The sequence below is a fragment of the Vigna unguiculata genome, chromosome 3 (genome assembly GCF_037176805.1).
Source record: "Vigna unguiculata cultivar grain cowpea cultivar isolate G323 ecotype 2 chromosome 3, ASM3717680v1, whole genome shotgun sequence".
In the NCBI taxonomy this organism is placed as follows: domain Eukaryota; kingdom Viridiplantae; phylum Streptophyta; class Magnoliopsida; order Fabales; family Fabaceae; genus Vigna; species Vigna unguiculata.
The window spans coordinates 37057683-37069852 of record NC_140794.1 but is presented as its reverse complement, the minus strand read 5'-3'; the positions used below and the strand labels follow the sequence as shown (position 1 = coordinate 37069852).

General features: G+C 36.2%; 1 protein-coding gene across 4 annotated transcripts; it reads left to right on the top strand.

The window, feature by feature from the left end:
- Positions 1-1123: 1123 nt before the first annotated feature.
- Positions 1124-10471, top strand: LOC114175596 (calcineurin B-like protein 10). Of its 4 annotated transcripts, XR_014993934.1 has the most exons (5): positions 1124-1279; positions 1446-1605; positions 2442-2524; positions 8721-8980; positions 10181-10471. XR_014993934.1 is itself a non-coding variant. In XM_028060354.2 (4 exons), exons 1-4 carry the CDS (start codon positions 1217-1219, stop codon positions 10184-10186), a joined length of 312 nt encoding a protein of 103 aa, XP_027916155.1. In that variant the 5' UTR covers positions 1124-1216; the 3' UTR covers positions 10187-10471. The 4 variants fall into 4 exon arrangements, 3 of the variants coding, with proteins under 3 accessions (XP_027916155.1, XP_085527516.1, XP_085527517.1); XM_028060354.2 differs by lacking the exon at positions 8721-8980; XM_085671390.1 differs by having other exon boundaries at positions 8721-10471.
- Positions 10472-12170: the final 1699 nt, after the last annotated feature.

Below are 12170 nucleotides of genomic sequence, written 5' to 3'. Positions count from 1 at the left end.
AATTGAAGTCACATAAACATAAAAAAAGAAAAGAAAAATAAAATTGAAGACACATATAAATAAAAGAAGAAAATATAATAAAAATTACAATCATTAAAATGAGTGAACAATAATAATAATTTAATTAAATTTTATTTTTAACCATAAACTCATAATTAATTTAACATAAATGTATTAGTATCAAATTTGTTTTAGGCTTTTTTTTGTGTTAAATCTTATTTTATAATTAATTTAATAAAAATATATTAGTACTAAATAAATTTTGAGATATTTTTTAATATAATTTTATAATTAATTTAATAATAAAATATCAATACTAAAAATATTTTTTTGAGATATTTTTTTTGGAATTGCTAAAGCGAATGACTTTGTAGATCCCAGGTTGAATGTAACTTAGTAATTGGTTATAAATGGGTGCAGTTATATATTATGGTGTTGAATTCTTAATCACGAATAAAAACAAAAGATTGATGATGTTATGTGCAACTTGTTTGCAACACAAGTGGTGTTGACCGTTGTAATGAAAAATCAGGTTTTTAGATTCTGTTTTGAGTCAAATACAGAGCATTTAAATACATATTCCAGTTTCAATGTAAATATAGAAGATGCACTTATATCTCAAATAAGAAATAGAGACTACCTCTTTTTCTCTGTAACTTTCTTCACATTATCTTCTCTTCTTCCTTCACTATTTTAGTGTGCGTGAGAAAGTAGAGGAGGAACGTGGTTTACGAAAAGAGAAGAGAAAAAGCAAGCTCTTAACTTAACTTGAAGGTGGTGGAGCATAGAACAAGCGAGAGAAAGTGACGTTTTTTGGTTGGACTATGATATTTTTACAACTTAATTTTGATAATTTCTTTTTATAACTTGAAAAAACATTTTTAAATAGTTTTGAAATATAAAAGAATAAAAAAAATGTCACTTGAAATTATAAAAGAAAGCTTTTGAAATTTAATTGTTGAAAAATTATTTTTCTTTCGGGTTACGTGGAGTGGTGTGTGGTTGAGGAGGCTTAGAGAGAAAACTCATTTTCTCACAGCGAAGCAATTGGGTTTGGGCTCGATACTTTCAAAGCCCAACAAGTGGTAAGAGTTGTGTTGGGGCCACAATCTCTCACCTGCCAGAATTAATAATCATAAGAAAGCCACACCAGAGTGATCCAACAAAACTTTAAGAATGCTAAAAACTGAGAACCATTCATGCCCTTCTCATCACCATGGGTTCCATTTCTAATCCAGCCATACACACAACAACACACATCGTGACCTCGGATTCCCATGTAAGTTTTTCATCTTAATCACCAAGGTTGGTCCATGTTTGGAATTGTTAATAATATCTTAATGTACTAAATTTCTCTTTAAGTTGTCTGAGAAATCTTGTTCTAAATACATTATGTTAAACATGTATGTTTCATTCATTTTCATGGTGGTTGTAACTTGGATTAGGGTTTGTCAGATTCAAGGACAATACGGGAACGTGTGTGTGCAGCGTTGATGCCATTGATGGTGGCTGTCGCTGGTTGTTTTGGTTATTGCTCAATGCAGAAGCACAAACGTTGTTCCTACACTGCTGAGGATTTTGCAACCCTTGCTGCTGCAACAAGATGTAAATAACTAACCTTTTTTATATGGGTTTACTATAAAAGTTTATTAAATAACATTTTTATTTTTAAAATAATATTTTCACTTGATAATTAATAAGCTAAACTGTTTATTTAGTTCTTATAACTTTTTCCACTTTTATATTTAGTTTCATAACTTTTAAAAAATGTTTGAGTTAAGTCTTTGATTTGACACTGTTTTCTTATTTTATAATATTTTAAATCTTTAAAAGTAGTGAATATTAATGTATTTTAAAGTTTAATTTTTATTAACTTTTAGGAATGATACTGTTTGGCCCTCCCACAGACCAGCTTTTATCAACTCTATTTTTATTTTATGTTGACACTGCCTCCTTTTTTATATCTATATTATGCTAAGGTTTGTTTTAGTTTGTTTGCTTTGTATACTAAGTTTACGTTTATTTAAATCAAAATTTAAAATTATTTTTTTAAAATAATAATTAAAAAATTCTAATTATTTTGTGAATTTATTTTAAGCACCTATACAAAAACTATATTTATTTTTTATATAAAGGAATTTCATAATTGTAATAAAGTAGGAATCAACTTTTACTTTTTTTACATCTTTGTTTATAGATTCTTAAAATCATTTTTAAAAATTTATATAGTTATGTATATAATTGTTTTTTTTTTAACTTTTGTAAGGAAACCATGTCATCCTTTTATAGAAATCTATCATTTTAGTGTGTTTTGAAAGAGATTATTAGAATGAACTACTTTAAAAATACATTACAAAGATTGAGTATGTGATTGAGTATATTATGCTTGAAAAGCATGATTTTATATTAAATAAATTATCATAATAATGTTGATAATGCAGTCACAATTAAGGAAGTGGAGGCATTGCATGTGTTGTTTAAAAGGTTAAGTAGCTCCCTAATCGATGATGGTTTTATTCACAAGGTAACTTCATTTCCCATTTTCTTGCTTCTTCTTTCTAATATTTTGCTTCTCTCTCACAATTTTCCCCTTCCATTTGTTCTATCTTTCATAGTGAACTATTTCAAGAATATTTCTATTTGAGATGCACTTCTGTATTTCATTTATTTTTTAACATCAATTTTTCATGGACTTCTTTTATGTGTTTGGTATGACTTTGTAGTTAGAGTGGAGGAAAATTTATCAAATGAATGTAATTTTCTTATGTTTTTAAGAAAAATAATAATTTTTTAACAAATACCGAAATAGGTAAATTATCTTTGGAAACAAAATTTAAAAATGAAGAATTCATGCTTTTATATATATAAATATAACTCGTGCTTAAACACTTTTTATTTGTATATTAAGAACTTGTGTTTAGATGCCTAATCTCTAATTTTTTATTTTTAATAGAAATATGCATACCTTTTAATTATTTTAATCTCTTTTCATAGAAGCTGTGTTTACACAGAATTTATAATTACTTTGTTTAATGGAAGTCAAGTTCTCATGCCCTGTTTTTTATGCTTTTATTGTATTTGCATACATAAATTCTATTTTTTAATATTTATAGGTGACTTTTTTTTTATATTTATTTAATAATTTTTATTTATTGGAAATAGTTTCTTTTGTCTAAACAAATATTGGAGAGAAATATCTCTTATTTTCATCGAAAGGAATACTATCATTGAGAAAATATTTTATACAATAAAAATAATATATTATAATATTTATATTCTTTATATATTTCTTCTAGTTTTTATTTAAATTTTTCCTCGATTTTATTTATTGTTAAAAAATATAAGTTCAGAAAAGAAAAATGAAAACATCATACAAAATAAATATAAAAAAAATAAAAATCGCAATTTCAATTTTTAAATAAAAAAAAGTCTAAAAAATTGGTGCCCTATCGATACTAGGGTAATAAAGGTGTGCCAACATTTACATTGTGTTCCTTTGCACAAATGTACTCTACAAGAGAATTAGGAAACGAAGAATATAAGGTGTTTAACATGTTCCTTTCAAGACGATGGAGGGGATGGCGAGAAAGTGTAACACCCCATTTGATTAATAACCGTAATTAAAGGAAATGTCACAACGAAATAGTATAATGGCGCAGTCTTAGAGTTTTCACATAACACCTTACCATGAACCAAGACATACAACGATGTCAAACTAAACCAGATACAAAAATTTAACTGAAATGAAATGGAAGTTTAAAGGACAACCAATACATGGGCCGTGGCCCTAAAAGAAAGCCCAAAGTAGAAAATCCAACCCAGATGGCTAAGCAGCGGAGTCATTGTTCCCCCGTTGACCGCGAAAACCTCTCGCATCTGCTCCCATCAATAAATTGATGATCATCGCAAAAGAGAGAAGAGCCACATACAAGACAACCAGACAAACAAACAGGGTAAGCTAGAGCCGTAAAGATTTCATCAATGCATTCAGATATACTTTCGCAGTCCAATATACGTACATCACCCAAGCATATTATAACCTTCTAAATCAATACACTACGACTCGACTCGACTCATCTGGATACATATAACCTGGTCGGATTCAGTGGATGCTTACACTTGTGGTGGATACCTCTGCTCACCCCCGAGCTGTGTTACAAGTGTTACAATGAATCAATTCCTTCACACACAAGGTTAGCCCTTAATGAGTTTCAGGCCTCCTACTACTCTTACCACAAGAGTCAGTCCGCTCTAAGTGAGACTAACTGACTCCTTAGAGTGTCAGGATGCAATCCTTACCTTGAATCTAATGAAGGATTATCTTGTTTCCTTTTAGAGTTATGAATATGGTGAAGTTGTTTAAGAAAGCTTTTTGAAAATTCCCACTGGACATTAAGATAGCATGCTATCTAGATGTGAAGGTTCATTTCTCAAGCTCATGAAAGGAAGAAGAGAGTTGGATCAAGCTTAAACACACACAGCAATAACAACACTAAAGAGCAAAATGAAAGAAGAAACAATAAAAATGGAAAGCATAGAAGATGAAGAATGGAAGAAGCACGCCACTCATAGGGGGGATTTAAGCCAACCAAGCCCTAGAGATGAGTGATGGTGCCGCCACTTGCAAGCAAGAAAAGGCAAATGTGAGTTCACTTCTAGGAAGGAGAGCTCACGAAAATTGGTGGTTGAATGCACAAAGTTTATAACAAAATGATCAACCCTTTTACAAGACAAGGAGCACCCTTTAAATAGGAATTCATAGGGTTCCTTTAGCAAATACAAAAACATGAAAAAGGATTAACTAGCAAACCCTAAACCTAATGTGAGAGTGAGTCTTGGCCAAGTGAAGGGAGATGATTGGTGGAGGCATTCCCATGAGGATTCTAGGCCAAAAGAGGAAGGAGACCAAGTGACCTTCTAAGGCATAAACCACAAAGGCAAAAGGAGACAAGGTACATGTCTACTTTTGCTTTTGATTTATGCTTTTTGCTTTCCTCTCTCTTCCACTTCATCCAAGTGCTCCAATCACCAAGTGCCACCTAGCCATGCTCTACTTTCTCTTAATTACCTACAAAACAAGACAAACAAGGTTTAGCATGTTGGTTTAAGTTAATCTAATCTTGGTCAAAGGTCAACTTTGGATCAAAGTCAACAAGTCAACAAAAATAAATCAACTAGAAACCAACTTAGGGAATTCAAACTAAAGTAATGCAAAACAAAGATAAAGCTGATGGAATAGAAGACTCCCCTCTAGACATGCTTCTAGTGATCCTTCTTGAGGGAGCTTCTAAGGAGGTGGTCATGCCTTCATCAGAATCCTTACCAAGTTATATAGATGGGGCACCACCATGGACACCCACTAACAGGGGCCATGGAATTACGTCCCGACCACTGAAGCACGACCTCGAAGTCTCACCTAGAGACTTCAAGGAATTACATACTGACCAAATACCAAACATATACAAACGGCCAAGTAACAGATACATATATCATGCATAGGAACCTCACACCAGCATCCGTAACCAATCCTCATTTATCATATATTGAATCATTACCAACTCGTTATTCCCAACCATGAGTAAAGTGCTTCCTCTCATACCAATACCATGCCATTGGATTACCAACCATCAATATCCATCGTTGCTCATGTCAAATTTGTGACCACACATACACACACACACACACACACACACACACACATATATATATATATATATATATATATATATCCAACCTCTCATGTATAATTCATACAAAGATCATGCCAAACTCACAATTCACCACACATAACCCTCTCCTAATCATGCATAATCACCCCCATCATGCCATTATACAATAACCCAATCAATCGCATGCTAACCATCCAAGAACAAAGAGAAAAATAACTCAAAACGTATCCTCGCCCAGCTCCTCGCTCAGGCTGAAGGGCCTCGCCCAGGCGAGAGAGAGACTCTCGCTCAGGCGAGCTCCCTTCGCCTAGGCGAGAGCTCGTGAATCTGGAACAGTGACCTCTGCATGTTCTCGCTTAGGCAAGACTCTCCTCGCTTGAGCGAGACGCTCGCTTGCTCAAAACTGAGCGGGTCGCTTGGGCGACCATTCGTGCGAGAAGGCCTGGGCGAGCCTCTACTCACCTCGTCTAGGCGAGACAAGCTCGCTTGGGCGAGATTATCAGTCGCCGCCACTGTCCGTACCTGCAGCAGTTGTATTTTCACACACCAACGACAAGACCAACCATTCCATGCATTCACAGTAACATACCAGTTCAAGAATCATAAAAATACAAGCAAAACAACCCGCAATCGCATTAAACAAGGAGGTTCTAGCTTCCCGTACCTGGGAATAATCTAGCACAAGACCTTGACGCCGAATAGAGGAACACCACAACTCTAAGAGAGGATTATGGAGGTGAGTAGAACGAGGTTGAGCTAGGCTTGAATCTGGTTAAACGTTGAAACCCTAACGAAGTGACGACTACGACTCTAAGCACCAAGGGAGCAGATTCTGAAAGTGTAGAATGAGTGAATTATGGCAGACTTTGAGGTGGTTTTATCCTTTGGGCCAACCCTTAGGCCCAATAGCTTAAAGGCAGCCCTTAAAACTTTAGGGCAGAAAACTAGGCCTTACAGAGAGAATTAATAGAATTCCTACAAAATGTCATCGTATTATACATAGTGAGATTAGAGGGTGATGCAGGAAAAATTACTAAATTATCCTCGTTACTATTAAAAAGAAAATAAAATCTTCATGTAAATAAATTATTTCCACGTAAACATTCAATATGTAAATGTTAAATTTATTTTCATACCAAATATATTGTATTATTTTATAATATTTTTTAATAATTTCAATCATTCAATAGAATCTATAAAAATAATTATAAATCATTTGTATATCAGAGACATTTTGGTAATCTAACTTTTTTATCTATTAAATTTTTTTTCAATATGTCACATCAATCAATTCAGTCACAAACGTCACTTCCTAATCTATTCAAAAATCACTTCCAAATTCCTTAAAACAAACAATATCAACCTCACCCTCTGGTCCTTTCAATCTCTTTCTCTCTCTCTCCCCAAATCAATCTATCAAAAATCCAATCTAAAAATTCAAAATGAGTGATACAGAGAAAAAATCAAATGTATTTTACGAAAACATATGGTAAGAACTATAAGATGATTTGAATATATGAGAAAAAAAGTATATAAAATATAATGTGAAAAACCATAGATTATTGTAATTGTACCCCCTCCCCAGACGGGAGCCAAAATATAATAAATTTATTTCTCTTACAAAAGTCATAAAATAGAAGGATTTGCATAAACTATCATCTACCAAACATTTATGTTGAGGATTTCATTTTGCTCCATGATGCAATGATGATATTAGTATAATTTTTCTCTTGTAGGTCGAGTAAGCAATTTCTACGTTAACAAAAATAAGTTTATCTTATACTTAAATTCTTAACAAAAATAAAGGAGGCGCAAGATACTCGTTGGAGTAGTGGCACGGAGCAGTAGTGCAACGTTTGTCGCCAAGTGGTGGTTGTGGGGGACCGTGGCGAAGTAGGGCGACGGAGGCACGACAGAGGGCGCAACGGAGGCGCGAAAGAGGGCGCAACAGAGGCGGCGTGACGGTGGCACACAGGAGGGCGCAATGGAGGCGCAACGGAGGGTGCAATGAGGGCGGGACGGTGGCGTGACGGTGGTAGAATCTGCTTCCTTTTCGCCTACTGTTCGGTGGCGGAGCAAGACCGGTGACGCTAGCTTCGTGGACGGAGGTGCAATCGGCGATGGAGGGCAACAGAGGATGCAATCGTGACGGAGGGCTCGGTGGCGGAGAGCGTTCGCGAGAGAGAAGATGATGAACAGTGATGGGTTCGCGCGATTTGGGAACCTAAATAAACGATATGGCCTCGTTTCTGTAAACACCTGAGGCATAAAGTATTATAGGCCTCAGTCCTTTGCCACCCGATGCCAAATCATCTGTTATAGGCCTCGGTCCTTTGCTACCCGAGGCCAAATCATGGGCTGTCAGTGGCAATTTTTTAATACTAGGGGCCACTGACGGGTTATAGGCTTCGGTTGATGGAGAACCGAAGCATAAAACCGGTTATATGCTTCGGTTGAACTTGGACCCGAGGCAAAATTGTTAGAAAAATTTCAAAAATACCACTGCCTCCTTATAGGCTTCGGTCCCGCAGTAACCGAGGCCTATAAGGCGAGTTAAAAACCCCAATCTGCATTAGTGATATTGTTTCACTAAATGCAGTGAATACAATTTTGCTATGGTGTGTGGGAATAAGTAGATTTATATAAAAAATGTCATGTGAGCTTAAGAAGGAAGAAAAATACATTTTTAACATTATCACTTCTAAAACATTTTTATTATTTTATTAAATGGAGTTTTAATTTCATTAAGAAAATAAATAAAAAAAGATTAATTTAATTTTTTATTGAATAAATTGAGGTACATCTAAAATATTCAATAATTAATGTACCAAAATGGTTGAATCTAAAAGATCAATATGACTTTAATCTCAAATATTTAGTAATGAAGATATATGATGTTTTTTTAGTTCACATTGTAAGGCCCATTAATTTCTGGTTCCCTTTTTCTGCCATAAAGTGAAGGGTTGCCATATAGCAGTTGGGCCTAGAGGCTGGCCCATAGGATAAATGCCAAATTCTTGTTGCCCTAATCCACATTTGTATCACTTTCAGAAACAGACCTAGAATTGTGCTGTCACACTCCGCTTCCGTAAGGAGCTCTGCTGGGGTTACGTTTTCCCGATCGAACAACGCTCAACTCCGTTTCCATATTCTGCGTAAGTCTCCTTCCAACCTTGCTCGTAGTTCTGCTACTGTTTCGCTGGATAACCCATTTTCCCCCTGTCTCTCATCTTTTTCGAGCACCTTGAGTCGCTCCTGGTATTGCCGTTCATCGCTATTTAAGATCGAGGTCCCGTGCTAGTCTTTTCCAGGTAAGGGAAGCTAGACCTTACCATTGTTTTCGGTAGAATCTGCTTGTTTGTGGGTATGTGTTGATTGAACGGTTTGTGTGTGAATTTAATCGGTCGAAAATACCTGTTGGATTGTGTGGATGCATGTGGGGGGGGGGGGGGGGGGCTGTCACTCGAAGGAACAGTGGCGGGCACTGGTTTTCTCGACCAGGCGAGATTAGTAGAGGCTCACCCAGGACCTACTGCTCAATCTCTCGCTTAGACGAGAGGTTTTTATTTTTTTTGAGAGAGGAGTGGTCTCGCCTAGGCGAGAAGGGACTCGCCTGAGCGAGACCTCGCATAGTCCGCTCTCCCCCTTTCACGATCTCGCCTAGGCGAGAAGGGTTTCGCCTGAACGAGAGGACCCCCTCTGCTGAGCGGGATCTGTTAGCCTGAGCGAGACTGCGAGGTAAGTTTGGTGCTATTGTTGAATGGTGCACTAGTGTGTGATTGCTTATTTGATCTAAATGCTTTACTATGTGGGTTGAGGGATGATGTCGTGATTGATATATGAGGTTGCGGTGGGAATGGTATGTTGTTGTATGTTATATGAATTGGAAAGCATGAGTTGCATGATGGGGTTGTTATACATGATGTTAGCATTATGGGAGCTTCTGATTGGTTGGTGAAACATGTTCAATGTGTGAGTAGGGCGTAATTCCATGACTCTTGTAGTGAGAGCTCATGGTGGTGCCTCATCTATTGGACATAATTCCGTGGACCCTTTTAAGGAGGAGTTCCCGGTGGTGCCTCAGCTATTGGACTTAATTCCATGAACCTCGAGGTGAGAGTTCACGGTGGTGCCTCGAGATAAGGACGTAATTCCACGCGAGTATCGTGGTGGTGCCTCCAGGCCAGGATGTAATCCCACGCAGGCCACGTGGTGGTGCCTCTTGTAAGGGTGTAATTCCGCGAAGGCCTCGCGGTGATGCCTCATTGCTAGGACTTAATTCCATTGTCTTGTGGTGGTGCCTCATTATGCGTATCCGGATAGTCAAGTCTTGGAGTCTCATATATTTTGATAGTTTTGGGCATGATGCGTGTTATTTATGCTTGGTTTTGAAATTACCTGTGAATTGTTATAAAATGAGATTCCTTTACACTAGCTTACCCTTTGCTTGCTTGTATGTTGTGCGTGGTCTTCTCTATTGCGATGATCGTCAACCTTGTTGATGTGAGCAGATGTGAGAACCCCTGGTAGTGGTAATGTTCATAGGGATGCTGTAGCATGATGGACTGGACGAGTATTAGGCCCACTCTGGGGCCCATTGCTAGAGAATTTATTTTCTATGTTTTCCTTGTCTGTACTAGACTTATTGCTATTAGTTCGTTAGTATTTTACGTTTTGGGCCGTGTGAGACCTCCTTCATGTTTATGGATATGTTAGGGTACAAAGTACTTCATATTCCAAATCTTTGTACCCTCTGGATATTATGTATATGACGTTTTATTAAATGGGTTTTTATCTATTTATTTGGGACGTTACACACATAATTTGCCTTGTAAGACTTGAAGTTTGATAAGCGCGTAAACGTTTTTTTTGATAAATGTGAAATTGTAATTCCCCACTAAAATAAATATATACAAAATATCAATACATGTTAAGAATATTTATATTATTAAGGCGAACTTTTAATCAAATGATATAAACAATTAAATTATCAAAAAATAAATAAATTAGAATGAGACAAATTAAGGATTAAGGTATGAGATAAAATAACTCTAAAAAGATGAAAAATATTAAAATTGTATACAATAAAAATATTAAATTTGAAAAATCCAATATGAAAGAGTAATGAGAGACATAAATAAATAAGCCTATAGTTATATTATACTCAATTTACTACAACAAATTCACTTATTACTGACTGATCGGTTCCGACAGATGATAATTCGTCGGTAAAATTTACTTTTCGACGGATGGATTGACGGATGTTGATGATTTATTTATCGATGAAAGGATCCGTCGGTAATGTTATATGTGAATTGGGTTACTTATTTACCAACAGAAGGATTCGTCGATAATATCACATGTGAATTGGGTTACTTATTTACCGACGGAAGGATCCGTCGGTTATGTCACATGTGTACTTTACCGACGGACGAGATCCTTCGGTAAATGTCTCGGTCAAATGAAAATTATATTTCACTTTCCCCTTCCACCAATTTTAGTTTCCCCCTTTCCCCTAAAATCCTGAACAACCTCAATGCCAACAAACGATCAGAAAACTGTCGTGACTGTCGCGTTTGCCGCTACCACCATGATTCTTCTATCACGTTCATGCGCTGACCTCTTCTTGACTATCGCTGCCTCATCTTCTTCGTGGGTTCTCCGGCGCGATCTTCCTGTAGCGTAGTGGTAAGTGTCATTGGCCATGGTGTTTCTTTGATTTTTTTTTACCCCCAAACTTGTTCTCATTGTCGTTGTTTCTGAAATTGGTAAGGGAGATGATGTCCGGTTGGGTTTAGCAGTTGCAGGCAGGCGTGAAAGCTGCAATATTGTGGGTTGTTTGCAAGAGACGTGAGACATTGCTAGGTTTGATCAATTTTCCCTTTCAGACTTCATTGCATTTCTGAATTGATTGCTAGGTTCGAGCCCAAATTGATTGCTTTGTTTTCTTTTGGATTCCATTAAGTTGTTAAGTTGATTGATGCTGTGTTCATGTGTCATACAACCATTTGCGTTTCTGAATTGATTGCTAGGTTCGAGCCCAAATTGATTGCTTTGTTTTGTTTTGGGTTCCATTAAGTTATTAAGTTGATTGATACATTGTGTGAATGTGTTCATGTCTCATACAAGCATTGTGATTCATCTTTGACTCTAGCTCTTTTGTCAATTAATCTGATTCATGACATTTAAAATAGAGTATTGTGTTCTTCACCACCAATCCGTGACCAAAAGCAACACAAATTTCCACGTTGTCTCCACTTTTTGTTCACTTCATTCTTTCTTATGTTGATTGCTTCCACCTAAGCCATGGATGTTGTTTCTATTTTGTCAATCAAGTCTTTAGATTCCTTGATTTTTCCACTTAGTGCTGGAACCTCATGAACTGTGAACACAATCTTCCTCAGCCTGTTTTATATAAAGCTCTAGTTTCTTCTCCAATTCTTCTGCCACTTTCAACTCACCAACCTCCTTTAGTGTAGGGACAAGTCTAGAACTTCAGCA